Source organism: Egretta garzetta, unplaced genomic scaffold (assembly GCF_000687185.1).
Source record: "Egretta garzetta isolate BGI_Z169 unplaced genomic scaffold, ASM68718v1 scaffold53, whole genome shotgun sequence".
Classification (NCBI taxonomy): domain Eukaryota; kingdom Metazoa; phylum Chordata; class Aves; order Pelecaniformes; family Ardeidae; genus Egretta; species Egretta garzetta.
The window spans coordinates 231981-259336 of record NW_009259312.1 but is presented as its reverse complement, the minus strand read 5'-3'; the positions used below and the strand labels follow the sequence as shown (position 1 = coordinate 259336).

At 35.1% G+C, this 27356-nt stretch overlaps 1 protein-coding gene across 4 annotated transcripts; it reads right to left on the bottom strand.

The window, feature by feature from the left end:
- Positions 1 to 660: 660 nt before the first annotated feature.
- Positions 661 to 27356, bottom strand: FMR1 (FMRP translational regulator 1). Of its 4 annotated transcripts, none has more exons than XM_009636382.2 (14): positions 27283 to 27356; positions 26143 to 26236; positions 25029 to 25100; positions 24601 to 24749; positions 23391 to 23484; positions 23186 to 23302; positions 17606 to 17776; positions 17407 to 17485; positions 14423 to 14532; positions 10991 to 11077; positions 7787 to 7982; positions 6400 to 6579; positions 4959 to 5041; positions 662 to 3108 (listed from the first exon to the last, which is right to left on the bottom strand). In XM_009636382.2, the coding sequence occupies exons 3-14, from the start codon at positions 25041 to 25043 to the stop codon at positions 2998 to 3000; spliced, it is 1392 nt and encodes a 463-aa protein (XP_009634677.1). In that variant the 5' UTR covers positions 25044 to 25100; positions 26143 to 26236; positions 27283 to 27356; the 3' UTR covers positions 662 to 2997. The 4 variants fall into 4 exon arrangements, with proteins under 4 accessions (XP_035747858.1, XP_009634677.1, XP_009634676.1 ...); XM_009636381.2 differs by having other exon boundaries at positions 663 to 3159; XM_035891964.1 differs by lacking the exon at positions 27283 to 27356 and having other exon boundaries at positions 3070 to 3154; positions 26143 to 26168.

The window sequence follows — 27356 nt, the reverse complement described above, 5'->3', positions numbered from 1 at the left end:
ATGCCACTTACCAGAACCATGCAGCAGGGCTCCTGCAGTGACTGAGGAATACTCACTGGAAGCTCATTAATCTATTCCCTGTTAATATTCAATACTGAAGGGTTTTGCAGAGTAACACACTGCAGTTCAGGAAAGTAAGTTATCATTCACAGTAAGTGCTCCTATGAAGCATGCAGACTCTACCCTCAGTATCAGCACTTGCAGTACTTGATTTTGCTGCTGGATAGTTGAAAGCATGGTACACAATACTTGATATTAGATACACAAAGGGCTAAAAAACCTCATCTATAAGTAATTTAAATAATTTCTGTAGTCAAGAAACTAAGCCTATTTGCTTCCTGAACTCATGAATGCTCACAGAGACTTTTATCTATCATCCAAAAAAGCTGTATAAAGCTTTTTTTCCTTGATAAGGTTTTACACCAACTCTGAAAATCTTAACTTCCCACCATCATCAACAACAAAAATGCATTTAGTAAAAGAAAGGAAACACAAACTTTCTATTTTCATAAGCGTTTGTTAATTCATAGGCTTTGAGCTTAAACCTATTGGAATTTAGACCTTGGCATCATTCACAAATACCTCTCACTCTTTTTAAAGAACTTTATTTTAAAAATAACTTTAATTCATTAGACCATACTTTATAAGTTACCAATAGGACGGACCTGAACTCAAGCATCAGACATTTGTTGCACTTTTAGGTTTTGTAACAACATGACTTTTCAAAATAAGGTTGTACATTTAGATTCACAGTTTAATTTGTTGAAATTTAATAACATTTAAAAACACTGGAATTTGAATTGAAGGGATACATGTTAAGCACACAAATACTGAAAAAGGTCATAACCCCAAAATGCACTTCAAAATGGAACGCAGCTAATTAGTCAGACTGTAGTTTCGTAATTTCACATTTAACCTAGTTAGCACCTTAGTGAACTCAACCACTGAATGTGAGAAGTATAGTGCATGTAGTGTGACAACTCAACAGGTACTGTACCATTTCATAATTAGATTGCGTTTTCTTGAGCATTATGTGCCATATTTTTTTGAAAACTGGCAATATTTTAGAAGTCTTCTAAAACGTGTAAATAAACAATGTCTACAGTTAAAGTCTAAACAAAGAAATACCTTCTCTTTTTTTTTTTAGTTGAGATTTTTAAAAGCAATCATTTATAAGGATTGCATCAACATCAGTTAGCAGAGGAAGATCAAACTTTATTGAAACTGCTTGCATACAAAATATATTGCACTATAACCAAACAAATGTCAACATAAAATCCAATCTGTTGTAGCTAATATGTACAGAGAATATTGCCCAAGAGCAGTTACATTACAAGGTCAGTCTACCTTGGTTAATTATCTACAGTATTTTAAACCAAACAGCTTACAGATGATGTGTGCAAGGTACCAATTTCTGTTTTCAAATACTATACATTCCCAAAATAAATAACTAGAAATCAACATTAATGTTTGGCAATACTTTTTAAGACATTTTTATATTTGTTAAATCATGTGCAGTTCGTTGCCATTTTTAGTACGCTCACCTGTATGCAAGGAAAAAAAGAATGAAAAAAAGCAAAGAAACAAAACTCACAAAATACATCAGAGGCAAGGTCAAGTTTGTACAATTCTGTACATAAACAGTGGCTCTCCTTCTGGAGTAATCTGAATAAAAACGGATTAAAATGAAGGTCCTTATACAGTTTCGCCCAGTAAGTTTAATGTGTGATCAGAAATAAAAGAAAGCACAGCTCCTCCCACCACTTCCCACCCTTCCCTGGTGTATGACTGTACTTTGGATCAAATTCCGTGACACCTTCAAATTGGCTGATAATTCAGACTTTCTACCTCAAAATATGATGAATTTTTGTTCTACCGCCAATATCTCCAACTGATGTATCTGTACTTTCTAGGGCATTACACATGGTGATTTTCTTCCTACCTCTTCTGAGAGAGTCCCCGAATTAAAATAAGCAATTCAAAAAAATTTTAGGAGGATGAAAAACATCAGAGCTTTAAACTGGTCATCTGGCCAAATAGCAGGCACACATTACTAGCTTGTGAACACATTACACTTGTTCCCTCAGTAACAATGAGTTTTTTAGTTTTCCACAATGGAAAGGTTTTTTTTTTTTTTTAATTTTTTTTTTTTAAAAAAAGCTTCCGTACTGCCTACAAAGAAAAAAATTACACCCCTTTTTCAATAACACTATTTGCCAAATCTTCAGTGCAAAATAAATTTCCTATTATTATAACTGCCTAACTCAATGTTTATGTAAGGAAAAAATTATGGAAAGCATGCACTTGTCTATAAAGTACTAACATCTGACAAGGATTGCTACATATATTTTACATTTAGTGTTACCAACTCATCTTCCCTGATTTCTGCATCCAAATATAATATTCCTACCTGCCAAGATATAAAAAAGGCACAGATCATACAACTTTTTTGCTAATGAAAATGACAATTGTTACATCACACATATTTCAGGGTCCACTAAAATATTGAAAAAGGTGGACCAGAATGTGAACTGACACAGGACATAAAACGACATAGCATTTCATGAAGAACTTGTAAGTTAGATTGAAAACAGAAGCCAATTTGATTACTGCAAACACTATTTATTCTGAAAATTGAAATTGAGCAGTGAATTTGACCCGATGTGTTAAAATGGTACAACTGAACAGAAAGTTTACCAATGCACAGCTCAGTATTTTTAAAACAAACAAAAAAGAATCTTTCATTGTTTGAACTGCAATATGTACTTGAAAGCGATTTTCGGAAATTCAGATATTTTTATGCAAATATTTGAATAACTTCTTATTCTCAAAACAACTGCATACTGTTGATGTTAAAAAAGGCTAACAGAGAACATATGTTCATTTCATGCCCTGCGCCATCTTGCCTACTATTTGTCTTTGGCCTAACAAGTTTCTCTAACATGGAATAGGAATTACTGAAACAGTATAGGAAATATGACTTCAGAATTATGCAGTTTAGGGTACTCCATTCACCAGCGGCTGTTGACCATCTGCGCTGTCCGTTTTCTCTTTCTTCTGATTACGTTCTTTACCCGTGCGCAGCCGACTACCTTCATTGGAGGTATTCTGTAATGTTTTAGTGTGGACACTCCTTTCATTATTGCAGTCAATTCTGATCTGGAACAAGTCAGAGTTATATAAAGCATTCTCTTCCTTTCATGCACCCCTTACGATCTGCTACCTTAGCGGCCTGGGAGGAGAACTATTTATTAGATAGTCAGAAGACACAAATAGTACCACACCCCGATGGCTTTGTTAAATGTATCCAGCTGAAATGGTGAGTGTGCGAATGCTTTTCTGTTCAAAAATGCCACATACTTGTGACCTAAAAAAGCCAAACCCTAAAATACTCCCGTCTACCTAACCTTGGAAGCTAAAAAAAATTTTTTTCCAGCATGGTTGTGCAAGATAAAGTGGAAGAACTAATAGCAGACAAAACTTTGAAACATTATTTAACTTTCAAGAATTCTACTTTCTATTTGTTGTATACAAACATTTTTTTGAAAAAAATGAACACAGAAAAGCTGCCATGAAATGATACTAACACTAAAAAAAGTCTACTCAGCCACCTCTTGAATCTGCAAAGCTTAATCCACCAAAAAGACTTCTGTGGCCTTTTTAAGTGGTCATAAAAAAATTTCAAAAAAGCATTTTGAAAGCAAAGCTTTATGCCTGTAAAGGGGGTAAGCTCTTATTGCTTGAAACATTACAGAATTTTTTACAACTTGATTAGTCAGGTTTCAACAATATGCAAGTACTTATTTTCATATAGAGTACCATTTCATCCAAATCTCAGAGTAACAGAAAAAAAAAAATCATGACCTATTGATAAGTACCTTGGTTTCTTTTTCAGCATCATGATTCTCCACTGTCTACTTTAAACTTTAAGTTAATTACTGATTAACTATGAAAGCTGTATGTCTGGGTTTTTTTTGGCATGTAACTGTTTGCATTTTAGATGCATATTGAGGTATTGCACCTTCAAGTTCAGTATTCCCACTTGGAAAACTAAGCATTTGGTCACTTTTCCCATTTTTTCCCCCCCTTCTTTCTTAAACAGGCTTGCTAAAAACGAACCAAGAGTCATCTCAATCTCCCATCAGAACCATGACTCCTAGTAACTCCACACAGGAGGCAGCAGCTTGCAGCTGCTCATTTTTTCTTCCTCCCAACACAACTCATCCTATGCGGTAAGAGATGGTAGAAGGTTTCCATGTTAATCATTTGAAGCAGGAACAGTTTCCATGTGAGGAAACAACATATATACATAAAGTATCAGCCTGAATAACTTTAAGCAACAGAACATATTTGAAAAAAAATTTAGAAACATATTTTATAGCCTTTTATAAAGAAAGTTATGAAGTACTTCAATATATGACTTGAACAATTTCTTGATGCGCATTTTTAACTTACTTTCTAGATTGCATAGCCTTCAATTGCAAATGTTTCATTTAGTAGTGAAGGTAGTTTCTGATGTTTAATCTTTCTTACTCTGAAGATTCTGGCTACAACACACTTTTTATATAAAGCGTTAAGGATTCTCCTCCCTCAGGTATATAGGTGACAGACAACAATACACAACGCAGCAAGAAAGAAAAGCTAAAAACAAAAAGCTAGTAAGAACAAAGACTGAAAACAAGCTGGTTAGTAAAACCTTGGGACTCGCGATCAGAGTTCTAACTGAAGGGAGAGCTAAGCTAACATTACAAATTTGCATCTTTATACAACTTGATATATTGAGATTCCTGTGTATACGTTACAAAAGGACACAGAACTCTTGTAGATCTGATTAGGGAATTAGGGAATAAGGAACCACAAGGCTACTTGTGTTGCTTGTGGCTTTGAAGACTCTAATGTCAATATAGTACACTTACACAATTTCAAACAGTGCAGAGTTCCAATAAGAGAAAAATTACCTCAAGAGATCCATCTGCTGTTCTCCCTTTTGCATCTCTTGAGTTACGCTGACGGTTATCTGTTCGTGACTGTTCATCATTTCCTGTAAGAAGAATTAATCAACTAAGTTGTTCAATGAGGACATATGATCTTCTTTTACTTAAAATTATGCAAGCACAATAGGGAATTACTTAAAAATTTTCATGCTAAAGAACATTAAGCAAATATTCTTAACAACATAACAGTTCTTAAACAATGGACCAAGAATCACTAAAGAAAATATTCTCAGGTGTTAATCAAAGTAGACAAAACCCCACCACAGTTTAAAAGAGACTACCTATTGACTAAAGAAAAATACCTGTCCTATGATTGATCATTTCGACAGAGAAGTATACAGTCAGCTTCAGTAAGGTTTAACATGTTCACATTTTTTCTAATGGCTTATGAGCTTTCTCAATTCTGCATTACCTTTTTTCAAAAAAATCTTATTAAATCAAGCAATACCCATACTTTGATTAAAAATATTTCAAGAAATAAGCAGATTTGCAGACAAAAATTTTTAAACAAATAAATATAATGAAATATCATGTTATAATATATATGCATTTAAATTATTTAAGTTTTCCCATCTTACTTTTGCCTGGTCCTTTCCACTGAACATTACAACCTTATATAATCATGAAAATCAGATGATAATGATGAAAATCAAATACTAGGAGGTGGGAATATGGATAGTTGAATGGGTAAGGCAGATAAGAGTGTTTTCTCCATCCATTGACAAACCAGAACTGGATTCCTTGACCTCAACGTGTGATGGCACAGCCCATAAACTTGAGTCAACATGCATATTAGGAAAGCAAATTACTTAGAATGCTATTGCCATTTATTTGTATAGAGAAGAGAGTCTTTATATAATGCATGAAGAGATATTGGGATGGAATGCCTCCTTAGCAATTCTGCAGATGACACCAAACTGGGGGAAGTGGTTTGATATACTGGAGGTCAGGGCGGCTAATCACAAGGACCTCAACAGAAAACTCATTAGCTTTAAAGATGAATCCCAAGTCCCACAGCTTCAATAGGATAACCCCATGTGATAGCACTTGCTGTGGATTGACTGCATATGCAGCAGCTCCACACAAAAGGAGCTGTCCTGGTAGACAACAACTTGGAAGACGACATGAGTGCACTCTGGCAACAGTGACAGCTGACCGAGTAACAGTCGTTTTAGTAGGAGTGTGGCCAGCAGGTCAAAAAAAAGGGATTATTCCCCTCTGCTCAACGTTCAACACAACTGAAATAAAATACTCAATTTAAGGTACTGACAAAGTGGAGAGAATTCAAGAGAGGAACACCAGAATGACTAGTAGGCTGGAGCAGATGACAAAAGAGGTTGACAGAAGTAAGTTTGCTTCAGGGTTCCAACCCTGACCTCTTTTTCAAAATTAAGTCTACATTTACCTTTGAATCCTCCACGACCCCTCCCTCCTTGCCCTCTTGCACCACCTCCACGTCTTCGCCCATCTCCTCTACGAAGGTAGTTGTCTCGCTCCTCTTCTGCTGGGGCTGCTGACCAATCACTAAGTTCATCTCTGTGATCAGATTCTGTTTCAGAAGCATTTGATGCTTCAGAATTAGTTCCTATCAAAAGGATAAAAAAAAAATCCAAACATGCCAGTGTAGCTTAGCATCAAGATAGTATAGTAGAATAAAAAAAAGGATAAATTTAAAAATTCTGTTTTTTTTTAATAAACAGTTCTGGGATTTCTTGCCTCCCAACCTCTATAACACACATAATACAGAAATGTGTATAATATACATTACTTCTCTGTCAAGACAGACATAAATAAAAGTTAGAAGTGTGTTTAAGGTTAAATTAAGTGTGCCACACGTTTATAGTTATTTGGTGTTACCAGCCTATCAATGTATTATTGAATCTACTATGCAAATGTATGTCTAGTAAAACCTAAGAAGTTTAACAGACTATGCTTTCTTTCATATTTCTAAAACTGAAAGTTCTGAGTATAACCTGTCCTGTCTTCCCCTCACCACAACTCCTCTATGAAAAGAAAAAAATTCCATCATGAACACACTACAAAAGCAGAGAACAAAGTTACAATGCTAGAAATGTATCAAATCCAAAATAACTGGCCATCACAATTTTTCCAGTTAACCTTCACTGATAAAGCTGGTTCTTTTCCCCAATTTTTTCCCCCCTATAACCCTGCTATTAGCCAGATGAGGTCACATAATCTAAAAATATTAAAAGCGCTTCAGCACAAACCCAGTAATTTTGTATTATGTAGAACATAAGCTAAGGCTGTCTTTTCAAGCTCATACTGCAGGCCCTTCAGTCAGAACAGACACCAGCTGACCTACATTATGGATAATGAAGTAACAGATTGCTCTGAAGAAGCACAATCCTGAAAACTATTTATTAATGAATTATGTAAGGTTTTAAAAAGGAACAGTGTATTTTGGTGACTATGCTCTTCTAGTAAAAACATAGAAGTTCAATTTTATATAAGGAAAATAGTGGGTTTAATTTAGAAATTGTTCAAAATATAGATAAAATAACAATCTTTGGCCTAAAAAGCACATAATGTAGAAGACATAAGCATGCTGCAAGAGAGGAACTGCATGGAAATAAGTTTAAATTACATAGAAGTGCTGCATTTTACTTCAGAATATTTTCTATATGTTAGAACTCTAGATAAATCTTCAAATATTAATACTCAATATTAACAGAATTTCTGTTTTAACAGCTGTTTCCAAGTCGAGTTTTTTTCAAGAAATCAAAAGACCAATAGGCCACTCTTAAAACTTAAGTGTACTTCTAGTTCCCTACCTGAAGCATACCCTGGACCACGTCTGCTATGCCCTCTGTTTCTGTAAGGTCGACTACCGCGTCCAAGTCCTGGACCATCATCAGTCATGTACCCTTTTTCCTTATCTGTACGATTTGGTGGTGGCCTAGAAGTAGCTCCAATCTGTCGAAGCTGCTCATCAATTTGCAATCTTTCCAAACGCAGCTGGTCCACTTCCTACACAAACACAAGCATAGCAAGTCATATGTAACCACTATTTAATTATCTGAATGTACAGACATGCAGTTCTCAAAGAAAGAACACTTAAATATTGCAACTAATAATCTATTTAATACTCAAATACTACCTCAGCTTTGAGAATAATCTGTTTACAAAAAAACCCCACTTTCAGATGTTCAAATCTGTTAAAATAGACACATCAAGAACAAGCACTGAGGTCAACTGTTTTCAGGTGATATAATTAACTACACTTCAGTATTAAATTTATGAGATCTTTACCCTTCAGGAAATTAAACATTCTTTAAACAGAGAAATTAATATTCCTTTATTTTCTACCACAGTAATATAATTAATTTATAGCATTCCAACAACAGCATAATTTAAACTTTATTTAGATTCCAACACAAGCTTCTTACATTGTTGCATGTAACAAACATCAAAGTTATTACACAATTATGATGTAATTATATCATTTAATAAAAAGGGCTAGAGGTTACACTGCTGTTAAATTCTACTTAAATATGAGATTATAATAAGAGATAAACACAAACAATTATCTACAGCAATATACATTCAGACAGTACTTTTGTCAGTTTGAGATGATGTCTAGCTACCATCAAGAAGTGGCAATTTTTTTATTTTTTATTTTTTTTTAAAATCAGGGAGAAAGCTATTTATGAAAGTTTCAGTGTGATACTGGAAGGGACCTCTAGAGGTTACCTAGTCCAGCTAGGACTTCAACAAGATCCCTTGGCACTCTGGGATGCATCCAATCAGGTCCTGCCAACTTGTATTTATCCCTTTTTTTTTCCCCCCCAGGTGTTCCCTAACTCAATCTTCCTTTAGGAAGGTTAAGTCTTCATTGCTCCAGTCTCCCTTTGGTTTCAGGGGCCTGGTACTCCTTAGGACAAATCTTATCAATAAAAAACCAAAGTGAAGATGACATTCAGTACCTCATCCTTTTCCTTAAAGTTGCCTATTCCATTCAGCAGCAGGCCCACATTTTCTGTAGCATTTGTTTTGCTGCCAATATACCTGTAGGAGACCTTCCTGTTGCCTTTCTCATCCCGTGCCATATTCAACTCCAGATGGACTTTGGCTTTCCCAAATTTGTCCCTGCACACTCAGATTGTGTCTTTATATTCCTTCTGGGTCAGCTGTCCTTACTTCCACCCCCAGTATCCTTCCTTTTTATATCAGAATTTTCCTAAAAGCTCCCTGTTCTATCCATGCAGGCTTCCTGTCACTTTTGTGTGACTGCCTGTATAACAAAAATGGACTATTCTTGAGCTTGGAGAAGGTGATTCTTTAAATTCAGCCACCTCTCCCGGACCCGTTTTCTTTCCAGGAACAGATCCCATGGGATTTTTCCAAGCAGATCCCTACACAGGCCAAAGTCCACTCTCCTGAAGTCTGGACTGTGATCCTGATATTAGATCTTTCTTCCTCCACTAGGGATCCTGAAACTTCACTATGTAACAGTCACACCAGCCAGATCTGCTTTCTTCTTTTGTAGAGAAATTCACTGCTTTTGATGTTGATGCCCTATTGTGAGTTGATACAGTACGTTTGATGTTGAGGCCCTATTGCGTATCTTTTACAAGAAGTTTCCTTAATAAACTTCGCCTGGAGGCACAAAACCACAGAAAACCTTAAAGGAACAAGTCAGTTCCACTTCTTGTCAGTGAACTGGAGGACATTATTCTGAAACTAAATCATAATTCAACAGGCCACCAAGATGATAACATTTTGTGTGTGTATGTTAAATGGGATGAGAAAGCAGAGATAAAAATCTCCAAGATAAGAATCTATCCTCTAGTTGTTACAGACTGATGAACACTGTTGTATGTGCCCTCTTGTTCAGAAAGGTTAGAAGGACAGTACTAAGAGAAAGTGACCCTAATTGACAATGAACCGAGGAATCTAAAAGAATTGCTGGGCTATTAAACACTTTCCACTCATGTGTCAGTACCCATTTAAGTACTGACTCCTATGCAAATACCCATTTAAGGCAGCCAAAGAAGTTAAACCACAGATATCTTCTGAAATAACAATGAGCATGCAAGAAAGTAGCTTGATTTTTAGTACTAGTTTTCATGGGGTCCTTCTCTGCCTCTACCACCTGATAGCTGCAGAGCTGCTGTATCTCTAGTCCAAAACACTGATAAATCCAAGGGCTCCACAAGCAGCATTAAGTGGTACAGTTATTATTGAGTAGGTAAGTAAGGGAACAAAAGTAATTTATTCTTCTAACTGCTCTGATACCTATACATTTAGCTATGTGTGGAAATTTCAGCATTCTAGAAGCTGTAATGATAGCTACCGCACAGACTGGACATGTATCAAATTATGAACAGTCTGGAAGTTTCAGAATAGATGCAAGAATATATTTAATTAAATAAACTCAAAGCAGTACCTACTGTTAGCATCTGGCCCTAATACCTATAAGCAAAAGTTACTATAAACAATCATGTGGGATGTTTTTTGCTCCCTGTACAAATGACAACAAGCACTGCAGACTACTGGAGAATCTATGGAGCCAAGAGGCAAAGACAACATAGAAAGCTGAACTGCCTGAAAAACACCCTCAAGTATGAAATGTCAATTAACCAAAAAGAGAAGTTTAGGGGTTTAGTATGAAATGCCCTCTACATACAATAACTCTGCATAGAACACTGTTTGCTTTGCAGTTGCATGAGGGATTGACTATTCCTTGTATATAAAAGTTGTCAGCATTTTTTGAGATAGATTTTTATTTTTGTACATTTTGTATTTTTGCATTTTTGCATTCTGAAGAAAACTGATCTGTTTTCACCTGATCCTTCAGATAAATGATTCTTTCAATAAAGCATAGCTTTTTCAAGAAATGTTTTTAGACTGAAAACCTGTTATAACACCAATTTTTCAACAGCCTTTGGGGCCTGAACAGATTTTCATCATCATCTTGTTACCATCTTAATACTGATAGAAAAATTTCAGTGGTAAAGCAGCATCATTTTCCTCACCTTTAAATAATTAAGATGATAATCCAGAAGAACAGTTGCATTAGTGATGCTATCCTTGGTTCCCACAAACACAAATGGTACCATTCCCTAAAATACAGTAACAGGAATCCTATGGTTATTAATTAGGCATCAAACACTGAAGAGACCCAAATATATTACTGTAAGACTTGAAAACAAATTTTTACAACATGGATAAGCATAAATTTAAAAATGAGACGATAGTATATTTAAATTTTGATGTTGACTAGATCATGTAGACTAATTCCCTTTGTGCAAAGAGCTTTTTTGTATCTTATGCAGCGCAATGCCAACATTTATTTTCCTGAACGACTAAAAAAAAAAAAAAAAAAAAAAAAAAATCAATTCAAACTTCAGGTTTCCTTCCTTTAAAATTAGTATCAGCTTTGCTGATCATGTCTGCTCTCTCATACCAGGTTCTTTTAGGCTACACATCAGTAAAGAAACTTTAATATTTTTAAAAAGTAAATCAACTTAATACCATGTCATAAGCCCAAACTTGATCCTTCTTGAGGATCTCTCAATTCTCTCAACAAAAAAATATTCAAGAAATAGAGTTACTACTTCAAGCAACGATTGCCAACTTACATTTCTTTTACCATTCAAGCATTTTGTTTAAGCGATTCAGTAAATACCTGAAAAATATAAAGCTGGAAATTCTAATGTGTGAAGTTTTGACACTTGGAGATAAAACATCTGAAGACTAACTTAGGTGGCCAAAGTGGGGTAAGAAATCTACCTAAAAGGGCCTCCCTTGAGTGCTGAAAACAACTAAACTTCAGCAGATACAAGGATAAATTTCCACACCAAAACTCCTGACACTAAAATAGGTCTACACAGCATTTCAGAGGTGTGATTGCAGCCCACACAGACCCAGTAAGCTAGGTTTAAACTACTTAACTCTTGTACCAGCTGCAGCCTCACCGTGGCAGTATAAACTTCACTGCGGACTGCAGAAGTCAGCCTGAGTCTCATAAACACTCAGCTGCTGAAACCTATGCCACTGCAGACCCAGAGCTTGGCTACACCTATTGAATTAATTTAAATTTGGTTTTTGTATCCCATCATGACCTCTAAAGACACCTTTAATTTTCACTGTACACATACCCTTTACAGAACTGCATTCCAAAGGAGGGGTTTTTTATGTGAAAGTGAAGTGACCTGAGACACAATGTCTTAAAACACGCACAGCATGCTGAGGTTCCCCAAGAGTGGCAAGTCTATAATTTGTCTCTGCTTTTGTTTTTTTAGTTTGTTTGTTCATTTGTTTTTCTTTTACATACAAGTAACATTTTTATTAAATAACAAGGAAAAAAATAACAGAATCCTAGATCCTAAGAAACCTCAACACTTACACTAACTTTCATGAGCAAGCAATCCTTCAGCCACAGGCACCGTTGACTGAAATGTTTTATTATCTGGGGTATTTTAAGTTTCATAAAGAATATGATAAAGAACAATGAAATTTCTACTAAACTGGCATTAACTAGCACTTAGTAGCAATTATTAAAAGATCACAAGGCAACTGACTTAAAAAGGCATTTAAGGAAACCACTTATTGTTACTTTCAGCAGTGGATTCTAGGTATAGCAATGCCAACCATTAAGAATATGAGCTGGTAAAAGGTGTCAAGCAATTTTAGCCATAGAAAAGCATCAAAGTGCTTTTTTTTAACCGTATTTCTGTCTTCAGAGGAAAAGCACTGATTTTCAACTTAATTTCAGTGGTGAATACTGAGTAGACCTTATGTGCATAAGAGATTTAGAGATAAAAATAATATATGCTACTATAACAAACAGTACCTATCATTTTAAAAAAATTAAAAGCCTGAAGATCCTGTTATAAAATTATGGGAGTTATGAAATGGCACCTGAAATTTATGGGCAGTATTCCAACATCTCAGTCATAAGAAAAAGAACCTAATGCTGTATTAAAATTTAAAACTGAACTATTGTTCTTTACAAAAACAAGGAGTGTAATATCCAAATTCACACATGGGAATATTAATGCACATTTATTTCAAATGTGAAATACAAGTAAACTTACAAGAACTAACTCTTTCCTGACAAGATTTGATCTCAGGTTTCTGTGTTGCTCCTGATATGACAGAACTAACACATGAAGCAGTGTAAGAGTTAGCAATGTCATTAACAGGTAAAACAAATACGAATGCAGAGCTTGGCAGGTAAAAAAGCTTTCAAGTTTATCTTGAAAAGCTGCATTTTTGATTGAAGAACAACAAGTAAGCTTTTTCAAGCCAGAATAAAAAAAAAAAAACCAAAACCCAAAAACCCTTACATACTAATTGTGGCCATGACTACTTGTTCTTTTACCCTTCTATTATTCCGTAGGCTTACACATTAAAAATGTTGAAAGTTTTAGCCTGCAGCAATAATAGCACCCTCTTTCTTATTAAGCTAGTTCAAGAATTTTAAGCTGCAAGAATTTATCATTAGAAATTAAATATGACATAGCAGTAAATCCTTTAAATTGTAAACATTGACTATTTCACCTTTTCAGATAGATATAAAACTAGTAAAGTAGAAAAACGCCCTTATTTTCTTAGCCACCATTTACAGAAAGACAGAAATTGGATTGTGTGTCTTCAGTAATAGTTTTATAGTGATAATGCAAAAGATGGTATTTCACATCTTATTCAAAGTAGCAAAGGTTCCTTACCTGGTACATATTTACATTTCCAGGTAAATTAAAGACAGTTCAGTTTTCTTTAAGCACATTTCACATCTTAAATTGCAGGGAATCTTTTTGCATTGAGATACTAAAAGCTTCATGCCTGAAGCTTTACTTGCAAACCTGCAACCCTTTCCCTCAGCACAACCCCACATAAAAGCGCCTCAAATTACAAAGTTCAAGACTTCATTAAGGCCCTTTAGAAGGCTGATAGCCTTCCTGTGTAAACCTGGAGTATCACTTTATTCATACTTGTTTTTTCTTTAGGTTACAATTTACAGGCTATTGTGAATTTAGGTAATATTTTAAAAAGAGATGTTTATATACAAAGCACAAGATTTTCATTACAGTACAAGAAATTACTAATAAAAATTTAAACCAGGTAAAACCCTAAGAGATCAAACAGAGAGCAAACTAATGAATGGAAACAGTAAGTTTCACACGTCCTGATTTACAGCTTAAGAAGTGCTGGCTTCTAACAGGAATAAAATGAAATCTCTAAGAAGGTGCATCACCAGAAAATTTCAGAAAGCATTCTTCAAACACAGATAAGCCAAATTTATATAAAAATGCATTAATAGGGAAACAGAGATTCCATCAGAAAAACACACATTAATCAAAACTTTATCTTACCACTATGAAGACACAAGGAAGAATTTTATCACTGGGTGGAATATAACCATCAATTAACACATACGGAAATCAGACTAATGCAAAACTTACCTCTTCTTGGGGAATATTTTTATCATTTTCGGCCTCAATTCTCACTCTTACAACACCAGATTTATCCACTATTTCCTGAATCAGTTTTCCATTTTTTCCTATTACTTTTCCTACAGAAAGAACATACAGAACAATCTAAGTTTAGATTTTTTTTTTCCCCCAAAACCTTACTATACTCTAATTAAACAAGAGTATTGTAAACCAGTAAACCAGTGCAAAAACTTGTCAAAAATTACTTAATACTCCACAAAGATTTAGTTAACAAGCTGTGAACTAAAATGCCTAATTAAGCTTGGGGTGTTAACTTTGGTAATTTTCAAAACAACCACTGCAGCATACAGGAAAAGAGGTACTTTGTTATGAAAGTGTGTTATTGAGCATAGTTTCCTTCTTTTTCAAAGCTCCTGTAAGAGAACAAAGGAAATTCAATCACAAATACCTTGCCTTTGTATAAAATTATTTGAAATGACACATCTGAATTACTGAAATATTCAGTATCTTGCATGCTTATTTGGCTTTGCTTTGCTGGGTTTAAAATAACTTCAGTGATTTACAGATTAAAGTAAACATCAATGGTTGCATTTAAAAACAACAACCCCAAAACAAAAAACCCTTTTACAATGCCCTAACATTTGCTGCCTTTTGGGTACAGAGCAAAGAAAAACTCTTTAGTTTGTTCCCAAAAATTTTAGTTGATTAAGTTTTCTGACACTACTGAAGATACTGTTTGAGCCAGATGTAAGTTCTCTTCTCTGAAACTGAGCTTTTTAAAGAAATATTTTGAAATAGTTTATAATTCATTAAAAATTCAAAGATAAAAATGGAAATAAATTATACTCAAATGCCAGTAATGCATACATTTATCTTACGAATCAGACATTCTAATTTGAGACAATGAAAATAAAAACTTTAGTTCTCTCCAACCTATGGAAAATAACTTGCTGTCTGAAAATTTACAGGAAAACTGAGCTGCTTGGGAGTTAATGAGGAAAGGCCATATCCTTCAATCACAGCATTAAAGACAATTTTAAAAGGGTGATATAAAAGATGTTTTCTGCATGTAATAAAAATAAAGATTTTTCTTTTAACAAAACTGCTGGAAAACTTGTAACCTTTTTCACAGGCACATCACTGAAATAAAGGCAAAAAGTACTAAGTGCATGACAGCTATTGTTTTGCTGATACAATTAATCCATGAAGAGCAAATTAAAACCCACTTTTAACCACATGGGACATTGTTCCTATTGCTCACAGCTAAATAAATTTTCATTTTTCTGTTCTCATTTTTCTACCACGAATTTTTAAATCCCACATGTTTGCAGAAAACATGACAAAAGATGGCTTGCAAGTTCTTCCTTGATGTCAAGGGCTGCTCTGAGAATCAAAAGCTTCTTCTGAGTACTTTATTTCATTACACATCACTGGCAAACGTAACAGCAGCTTACTAATAAATGTAAAAGCACCTTGGTAGTGATTTAAAACAGTCAAGTAAACAAACAAACAAGCCAACAAAAACCAAACCCCAAATCTTACATTGGTTGTCCCAATGAAAAATATATCTTTTTAAGTATTTGTTTTTAGTTAGAATTCAGCAACATGCATAAAAATCTAAAAATAATTAAGGACTGCATGCATGTATTTTTAACCTGTGTTTCATGTTATAAATTTCCATACAGCCTTTATAAAAAGCAGTGTTTGGGATGGGTTGGTTTTGTTGCTGTTTTCTTTTTGTTCAGTTTGAAGTTTTTTAAAGGGTAATTAAGTAGAAAAAGCCAGAGATTTGCATTTTATTTCCATAAAAATTGGTATATCAACAATGTAGTAAAAGGAAAAAAGCCTTCTGCCTTTTTAAAGTAAATTATTTAATTTTCTGGCAAATCATTAGAAATTTGAAAAAAAATTAAATTATCAAACACAGTTTATTTTGGATATAACATATGGTTCAGCCAATTTTATATTCTAAAGGATCCAGGCCAAGAAGCAGAATATAAATTAAAAACTGCCAAAACAGAAATCAGTGCAAAGTTCTAAACAGAAAATAGAAACAAAGAAATTAAAAACTCCAGTTAAAATAATGATGGCAGCTTATAATTTTTACTTATGATCAGTAGAATCAGGAGGGAGTGGGGAGGGGAAAACTACTATTTTTAAATCAGTTCCAGAGGTGAGGTATAACATTCCTAAGTACTTGTCCCACTGCAGAATTTCACACTGCTTCAAGGTCAGTTTTCATACACTGCTTGACAACCTATTAAAGTATTTGCTTTTAGAATTATGTTATACCATATAGTATTTTCCCTGTTCTTATCTACTGAATTAAGCCATTTATTTTTGTTGCTTTGTAGCATCAAAAGCTCATTAAAAGATTACCCCCACAAGAACTGCATGCATTCTTGAGGACTTTTCTCAGGGTGTTTGACAATGGAAATCTATTAGACTGTCTTTGGGTTATTTTTGTGATCACTGGGTATCTTAGCTAGGTGTTCAGTTCATTCCACAGTGCTGCTTCTAAACAAACTGTATTTTAGATTTAAAAGGACAGGAAAAAGACAAATACAGCTCAAAGAAATTATTCAAAATATACTAGGAAAATATGAGACTGCAGATTCATCTGTTGTATAGTTGAACTAATCTCTGGACATCTTTGAAGGAAGACATTTAATTTCTTTGGCTCAATCCAGAAGCTATTCTACTTTGTATTTAAACATCAGCATGTTGCTTCTAGTTTAAGATATCTCTGAATTGCAAACCAGGAGGTAACCTCTTTCAATGTACTGAAGGTAAACATGTCCATAAAAATTCTGCACGGAGGTGGAAAACAAAACAAAAAAAACCCAACCCTCAAAATTTTATACCACCTAGAACCCTTTTGCAAAGGGAACTTCTTCAAACTTTTACCCTGCCACCTTTCTAAAAGTAAAAAAACAGTTCTCAGAAGGCACTGTTCCTTACTATCACACAGTTAGCCTCTAGAATTGACATACCTACTAAGTTTCTTGGGACTTGTATAACATCTTCAGCAAATTCAAGGTAACTCCTTGCCTTTTTCACTGCATCTTGATCCTAAAATAGACAGATGTATGAGAGAAACAAGATCCATTGTCCCACGTTTTTTTGTGGGGGGTGGAGTTTGGGTGTGTTTTTTTTTTTTTTTTTATTTAAAGGCTAAAGAAGGGAACTTACCTCTCCATAAATATGGAATGTGCAAGTATCTTCATCAAGATCAATAGCAGTCACTCCAGGGACTTTTCTGGCTTGCTGAATATTAGCACCATGAGTGCCAATGGCCAAACCCATTAGGTCTTCACGTACAACAAATTGTTCGTGAAATCGTGATGCAAGTTGTCTAGAACTCTGAAGAAAAATATAATGTTAACTTACTTTGATTTTTAGTACACTGGAGAGAGAAATCAACATAAATTTAGAGCCAATACTTCATTCAGGTACTTAGCCTACATTTTATTTTATTCAATCCTTTTAATACACTTATTTTCACTTCAAAAGCACTGAAGAGTCTTCTCCAGAAGTCCTAATATTGCCTTTTAAATATTAATATAAGGCTAGCCTCTAGCTGTGTTGACACCTCTATACTTGGGATTATCATAGAGTATCTACAGCTATCAAGTGTTACTAGGTAAGACAGCATACGTGCAGGTTAGTAAAATAGGAGCTGTGTTCATTATTAAAGCAAATCTCAGAAAAAAAAACTGCACCCATTTCAACAGGTAGGGGGAAACAGCAATAACTCAATCACTGGACACAAAAATTATATAGAAAACAGTAACTACAGATATCTACTACACTTAAAAGAATCTCTGCCTATGCAAGACAAGACAAAATTAAGGTATAACTACAATATATTGCTTGAATTCAGAGAACAAATATGTTAACAATTTCACCCAGGAATCACATTTCTACCAAGACAGAAAGGTCAGTGAGAACTTGAGATTGTCACATGCTATCTAGACAAAATTCCTTGCTCCAGCACAGCAGTAACAATGACTGAACAGTATACTATTAAAATTACTTTCAGTCACGTTTGAGGCTTAGTTACTCTCAAATTAAATACCTGGTTATTGTTTCGCAACTCTCATCACCTTTGCATGCAACCACTATGGTGTAGCCACAGAATGCAAAATGGCTTACAGAATCTTAATGAGGATCTCTGATATGAAATAAGATACCAAGAAAGAAAAAGAAAAACCAACCAGCTTTTGGATCTGGAAGAAGATTTTTCAAAGTAACTGAAAAAGTATCTCTAGAAACCTGGATAAAACTTGCAAAAAATACACAAAACACAGGAAAAAACCCAAACAAACTGTAACTCCAATGACCATAGTAAACAATTTCCTAAAGCAGTTCTTAGCTTCCACAAGAACTATGTTAGCAAGCTCTGATGTGATGCACAAGTACGCATATACATGCCCATATATAAATACACAGCAAGCATGCAGATGAGAGCTGGGAACAGAGGGAAACTTTTGAGAAATATCTTGTAGCACGCTGTGAAGTTGGATGCTGCTGAAATGCTCAAACATTTTTTCAACACCCATACAGTATTGCATTGACACAAACAGCCTCTGTCAATCCCAGGTGGATTAGATTATTAGCATGAACAGACCTCATGAGTGCAAGGAAAAACACTTGGGAAATGCCAAATTGCATGCAGTTCAGAACCTGTCAAGCAATGGGGAAAAAGAGATAAACGGGCACTTTTATTTTTCAAAAACAAAACCACATTTTTAAAAAGACTAAATGACTGATAAATTTCAACTACACAGCCTCTTCATACTTTCAAAAAAACCAGTTTTCTTATAGGATGCTTGTGCTATATGAAGCAGTAAGATCACTAAGTTTGGCCACCCTGAGAACTAGAAGAAACATACGGAGAGAAATCAGTAAGATATACAGAACAAAATATGTATTGTTTATGATAATGAAGTTGTCATAGTTACAGGACTTAAAGCTACAGAGAAAAGCAAATATAAAATGTGTGAAAAAGACATTATTTACCACAGTGAGTAAAATTCCTGCATAAATGTGGACACTATCCACAAGTGTCTGAGCATAACAGAACACAGGAAAGTAACAGTAGTTTAATGCACAGAGGGAAGATAATTTCATAAGGAAGAAAAAAAGATGGAGTTGTATATTAGCTTTCCAGAGCCAAGATACATAATCCTACACATTTCTGCATCTTAATCAAAGCTGTAACTACTGTGAAGACATACATAAGCACACAGTTTAACCTTAGCAACGTGAGACCCTACAGAGGTTGAGAAAACGTCAAGAAAGTGCCCACAGTAAGTCCTAGTCTGTCCCAGCTAAACCGCTGCTGTTATCTGACCTGGTCATGCTTAAAGCTGTTGATAAATACCCTGTGCTAAATCACTGTTGCAGAGAATTGGCTACAATAGATAGTGGTATAAGTGTCGCAAAATACTTCACATACTCAGGGAGGTCTATCAAGCATTTTATTAACTACATTAGAGACAACTCAGAAAGCAAACATTATTTTAAATGCTCACAGATCTACTTCTAACAGATAATTCAAATGCTGATTTACTAGTTGACATCTGGGAGGAGTGGCTGATACGCTGGAAGGCTGCGCTGCCATTCAGCGGGACCTGGACAGGCTGGAGAGTTGGGTGGAGAGGAACATGAGGAAATTCAACAAGGGCAAGTGCCGAGTGCTGCACCTGGCGAGGTTGAACCCCATGCACCAGTACAGGCTGGGGGCTGACCTGCTGGAAAGCAGCTCTGCTGAGAGGGACCTGGGAGTCCTGGTAGACAACAAGCTGACCATGAGCCAGCAATGTGCCCTTGTTGCCAAGAAGGCCAATGGTATCCTGGGGTGCATTAAGAGGAGTGTGGCCAGCAGGTCGAGGGAGGTTATCCTCCCCCTCTACCCTGCCCTGGTGAGAACCCACCTGGAGTATGTGGTCCAGTTCCGGGCTCCCCAGTTCAAGAAAGATTAAGAACTCCTCGAAAGAGTCCAGAAGAGAGCAACTAGGATGATTAGGGGACTGGAGCATCTCCCCTACAAGGAAAGGCTGAGAGAGTTGGGCTTGTTCAGCCTGAAGAAGAGAAGACTGAGAGGGGACCTCATCAACACATACAAATATCTTAAGGGCGGAAGTCACGAGGACGGAACCAGTCTCTTTACAGTGATGTCCAGCGACAGGACAAGGGGCAATGGGTACAAACTGAAACATAAGAGGTTTCAGTTGAACATGAGGAAAAACTTCTTTACTCTGAGGGTGACAGAGCACTGGAACAGGCTGCCCAGGGAGGTTGTGGAGTCTCCTTCTCTGGAGATATTCAAAGCCCACCTGGATGAAGTCCTCTGTAGCATGCTCTAGGAGAACCTGCTTTAGCAGGGGGGTTGGACTGGATGATCTCCCAAGGTCCCTTGCAACCCTTGCGATTCTGTGTTCTGTTATAGACCGCCACATCAGTAGAGAACAGGATAATCAAGTCAATGATCAGTTGTTAACACAACTATCTATGATATGCAGAAAAAGGTGAAGCCACATTATCACTGGGGACCTTGGCTATGACAGTCAAACTGTAGTTATATTGCTTGTACTAAAATATCATTAGCTTTTCTGTGAATTATGTGATACAAGATATATTTTATTTAAACATAATAACGTATTCTACTTCCCTCCAATAAATTAGCAAGAAACAACTATGCAAATAATGTATTAATACCGACTTCGAGGCCATGCCTGAATTGGATCTAGATGGAATAAAATACAAACCAGAATGCAAAGTACACTTGTAAATTCAGGCTTTTTAGTATGTCAAAATAACAACTAAGCCACACCTACTGGTAAAGAATGCAAAAAAAAAACAAAAAAAAAAACCTGGTTATTTCACTTGATGCTCTAAAAAGCCACGTTTGAGAAGCAGAGCCATGAAAATCAAGAAACTAATAGGCAGAAAAGAAAGAAGGTACAAGATACAACAAATGGAAAGAAAAAAACCCACCAAAATAAGCTGGTCTAGTGATCATGGCTCAGAAAGCAGAAAGGTAAAACTGCTATCAGAAGAAAGTGGCAGACATTTAAAGTTCAGAGTTTCTAAAACACAGAGAAGAGTTTATTTGATGGAAACAACAAACTATTAGCAATAATGCAGCAATGTCAGTTTCTCAACAGAAATCGTGAGTTCAATTTTTACAGCTTTTTACAAAGCTTGTCTTTTCAGGTTTGGTTGCAATTGATTTTATATTTATTTTAAGTATAGGAAATACAAATGCCAACATGAAAAACACCAGCCAACTTTTGTCACACAAATTATAACTATATACACTTATCTCACAACCACCTTCACTCAAGTACTGCTCAGGTAGAAACTAAAGTCAGTAATAGTTTTCTAGCAAGAACCAAATAAATTTCTCAAGTCCTTCACAGCAGCAAAAAGGTTCAGCCTTACAATGACAGCAAGAATCCAAGATTAGTTTGGGAAAGGAATCAATGACAACAGCTATTGGTGCATGCATTTGTGGGGGCATGTAAAGAGAATTAGCTCTAAAGAGGCTGTTGTTCTTCCCACCTCCAAAATAATACTTTGCACTTCAAGAGGTAAACTGCCCACACAATTGTCAGTTCTGGATGAAGACGGAGAAGAATGAATTACTGAAGAGCAACATCGGGGTGCTCAAGAAAGGAACACCAATGAGAAGAAACTGGTCCTTTCTTGGTCTTGAGAAAAATAAAGACTCAAACAACCTTGGATTACAGCTCTGATATATGGAAATCAAGATACTAAAAAGAACAGAAGAGAGAATGTCTTGTAACAGTGAGTACACCTACTGGATATAAGAGGCCTGAACTACTACACCACATCGCGCTTCAAGCTAAAACCAAATGGATTGGGGTACCTTGGGGTAGGGGGGAATGAAACCTGGCCCTGAAGTAACAGAGCTGGTATACATCCGTGTAAAACTGAACTACAATAGAACAAGTGGTACTTCCAGTTCTTGACAGAGAATCTAAAAAGAAGTTTTCAGAAATGTTGCTGTTTTTTCTGATTTGTAGATAGCAGAAAAACCATGAAGAAGTGTTAATTCTACTGTATAAAGATCCCCTTATCTCCTAGCCTACTCTTTTTTTTTTTTTTCCCATGGACAAGTATGAGTCAAGCTTCTTGCCAGTCAACACCCACTCTCCAGTCAGAGGAATATCAGAAGCTGTATCTGCTGTAAGATGATTTCCTAGCATTTTATCTATAGACGAACCCATTCCTTCATACATCCTACCAACATCAGTCTCACCCCTTCCATCTCTCGTTTTCACTATGCTGTTTTGCAAGATCCAGCTATAGTCCATCTCAGTATCATGCCATATTCACTCCTATCTATTTTTAAAAGCAGTAATTCAAAGCTATTGAATATGTGGCACTATTTGTGCCAAAATGGCTCATTATTTTATCCTTCAAACTATGAAAGAAATATATGTGTGTGTGTGTACATATATATTTGTATTTAATCCCACACAAAATCCTGTTGACTAAAACGGGATTGGATAAAAATGAGTCTTTGCAAGAACAGGCCCTTTAACCATGAAGTTTTCTGTTGGGTTACATCTGCCTCTTTTTAACACCAAGAATATTATCAGTACGTAACGTACTATCAATACATTACTTTCACCCCAATGCATGGTGGGGTTTTTTTGGGTGGTGGTTTTTTTGGTGTTTTGGTTTTTTTTTGTTTTTTTTTTACACCTCAAATTACTTCAGGGAGAACAAACAACATACCTCCAGCTGTTTGCTAGCTTCTTCATTTCTCAGTATCAGGGATAACTTGGTACGAAGACTTCGAAAGTGCATATCAATCAGCATATTTGCCCGCTTCGTTGTTACATCATTGATTGACTAAATTATTAATGAAGAAAACACAGGTGTTTTCACATGAACTTTTTAAACAAACCACGGCCAACAGTATGGTTAGACGTGCACTTACCAAAATAATAAGCTGGTGGTTTTCAGAATCATACGTTACAGAAAAAGCTCCAACTGCCTTTTTGAAGTCCTTATGTGCAGATTCTTTGGCACACCTAGGAATAAAAATGCTACAGAGTTAAAAATTGTAACTGCTGCATTTATGGTTCACAGCCAAAAAGATTAATTTCTTAATACAAAGGATCTAAATAAATATATCCAAGTTCTCCCTTTTAATGCAGGTGTTATTTTATTCTGTAATCATAATTTATTTTGCTCATTTTTCTTTAATTTGTTTTCACAAGTAGGATTAGAAATATTTCAGAAATTTTCTGTATGTACATCTATGAAATGACAAACTACATTAAAAAGCTGTAGTTGTTACAATCAGCAAGTCCAAAATTTCAAACACACCATGAACCAGTATGATGTGTGACTTCACTGTAACCACCACACCATTCTAATGACCTTATGCTCATCTTATACTGCATTTTGCTTCTCCAGGCTCCTTTTGTCCACTCATTACTTAGTGAACTTGTGTACTGTAACATTAACTTCAGAAATTCTTACGTTTAACATGAATGTATAGTTTATTCCACACTGAGGCAACAACATGTATCTCAAAAAAGCAGAAAGTGATCTGAAGCTAAAAAAGGGGAGTCAGTGTTAATCAAGAGTTTTAGAGCTATATTTACATGAGAAAAACATGTCCACATTCTAGGAGAAAACTAGCTGTTTCCATATCCTACTATGGGAGGTTTGACTATTGCACAACTATTCCAACAGCCATCATCAAAATGCCTTATGCCCTAAAATATTAAGCAGCATTTTCTTCCGTCATTAAATATTAACTTGCATAGATTGTCAGATACTCTATCAATTAAAAAGTGACCACTTGAAAATTATCAATTAAGTTGGCAAAGAACGAATTCAGATTAATCTATGCACATCACTAAACAGCTCCAAGAATAAAATCTTAATCTATACTTGCACACAAACTTTAAAACCTTGAAGAAAGTATTTCCTCTGCTAGAGCTAAACTGCATTTCAGAAAAAATCATCTTTTCTGCTTCTGAAGTATGAGCACATCAACATTTGTATTTTCTACATTCTTATATGAAAATTTTAAAAGTTAATTTAGAGCAGTAAAAAGCATTTTTATTCCTTCTTGTCTCAGGCTCAAGAAATTACCCACATTTTGAAACAAGTTATAAAGAAACACTTGTACTTACATTTGCCTTAAATCTTCCGGAACTGCCAGTTTGATTTTATGAAAAGTATCTTTTGTTGCAGGTTTATTGGGGTTCACAGATCTCAAACGCTCAATTGTGACAATTTCATTGTAGGTAGCATCACAGGCTGCATATTCTATTACGTAGAACTGATATACAAATAATAAAATCATCCAAGCCACACATTTTATGACAAGACTGAGCATTACACTATTAAGTGAAAGGCATTTTTGTTAACTGTACAAGCCAAATTTGAACTTTTCATATTGAGGTTAATGGTAATTGCAACAGTCCTAATCAAGAAAATCTTTGAAAAATGAAGAGGCACAAGTTAAAATCATTGTGCACATCAATATAAAAAAACAACATAAGAAAAATAAACTATAAATAAATATAAAATATATATATGTATATATGCATATTCCTACCTCACCCTTTATCATTCTCACTTTAGCCAACCACCAACAGCAGGGTTCTTTTTCATTTGCCCTGGAATAAACCTAAACAAAATACATAAATTATGTATCTGTAGCGTTCTTAAAAGTCACCACAGAAGCTGACACTAACTACTATGATCAGAAACTCTGCTATAGGAACAAAATCCAGCAAAACATATTGGTACATGAAGTCTCTAATCTAAGCACTACCTAGAAAGCATGTAACAGCTGAAATGTCTATTGCAAAAACAGGTAGGATATAAAATTATGTTTGTAAGATTGTACAGATAAATAATATTGTACCCAATCTACTGGCGTTAGTTGCTTCAGTCTTACAGCCAGAAGAGAGAGAATTCAGCCTTTTACATTTGTTAATATTTAATCAATAATATTTCTAATTGTGAGTAGGTCTGATGAGGTCCTCCCAGTAGGTGGAAGGGAGAAGACATGTATCTACACTTTTTTAGCACATATATGATATTGGCCACATCCACACCAAAGAAGTTTTGCCATTTTCTTATCTTTCAAATCAAAATAAACTTAAATAGCATGCAAGCAAAATGTAAATCTTGAAAGTTCTCTTTTTAAAAAGTAATTATAAAAACAATTTTATCTTTTTATAAAATAAGAAAGTTTTAGGAATGTGTTATATTAAAGCCAGTCTCTCTACATACACGTAAATATTTACATATACACATATTTTTGTATTTTATGTACACACACACAATGCAAATTATGTCATTCAGCTTGATGTTTTGGTAATATAGACATTATTAACTTACAGCTGAAGAACCACAGTCCAGCATCTATTTCTAGATTAATTCAGTTCTGATAAAGAACTGATCTGTAATCAAAGAAACATTGATCATGTTTGTAAATCAGCATGGAAGTCATGGTACATGGGATTCCAAAATAGCCATATGGCTTACAACTGTCAAAATCTCTTTCTGATGACATGCTTGACATTGTGTTTCATGTAGTACTTGGCATCAAAAAAGGTGACAGCACATAACATGGAAGCAAGCCTTCCATTGGCTTGGCTGATATTTTCCACCCTGAGTTCTCTCACTTCTCAAATCAAATGTTGTTAATGAAGCATACATACCTCTACTTCATCGCTTTCATTTATATCTTTATTATAGCCTGCAGGTGGTGGAAATCTCACATCATGGAATGGTATTTGTCTCTCTGGTTGCCAGCTAGAAATAAAAAGTACAGTGAATGGCCTGAACATTTTCACCTTCTTTGTGAATAGAAATCAGAAACATTTTCAATCCGTTAATTTTACATTTTTAAATTTCATTAAGCTTTTGTGCATATATGTGTTAAAGGTAATGCAATCCAACGTATATAAGAAACACACCTAAGTGACCATTAAGCCTCTTAAATGAATCCCTGATGCTACCTGCACTGTTTTGAAATCTTCCAGCAGCAGTTTTTACTCTATTTATTTATCTATAGGTTTTAACGGCAACATTAGAAATACAGGTTAAAAAATGTTACATAACACATTTGGACACTTCCTTCAAACCAAGCCCGTTTCTTCTTTTTCTTTGGTTCTACTACAGATTATGAAAACTTCATCAGGATTCAGTCTGAAGAGAGGTTTAATTTTCAGCTTCTTTAACAGAGACAGGATAAAACGAGCATGACAAGAAAAAATAATTTTTAAAGAAACTAGAAAACAACTTCCAAAATACAACACATGATGCCATAAACAAGAAGTCACAGGAAAATGTGTATAGCAGCGTGTTATTTCCTTCCTGAAGGAAATGAAACCTAAACTAGATGCATAATGGAAGGTTAACTTTTTGTGCCTTTAAATGATGGGAAAGGAACATAATTTCATTTCTAGCTTAGAAAACTAGTATTCTAGTATTTATCACCTATTTATAAAAACAAATCTTGTAATAATGTAATCTGCTAAATCTAAAATAAGACATTCACATGAGAAGGAGGCAGTTGTGGTACCACTGCTAACTTATTCAAACATGGGTTGTCCCCACAAACCCAGTAACGTGCTTATCTTCCCCACAAACCCCATGTTACTATAGTTTTTACTTAAGAATATTTAAACAATTAAAAGCATTTATCCAGAAATGTCACAACATAGTAAATATCAAACATAATTCTAAAACATGCTAACAGCAAGCTGAGTATCTAAAAGATATTAAGTTATATTTAGGTTAATCAAATGCAAGGTTGATACTCTATCATTTAGGTGTAACATCAGCAATACACTTACTTGTTTTCAAACGCAACTGTTATAGAATCTTCATGCACATCCTTTACAAATGCCTGTGTAGAAGAAAAGGTATA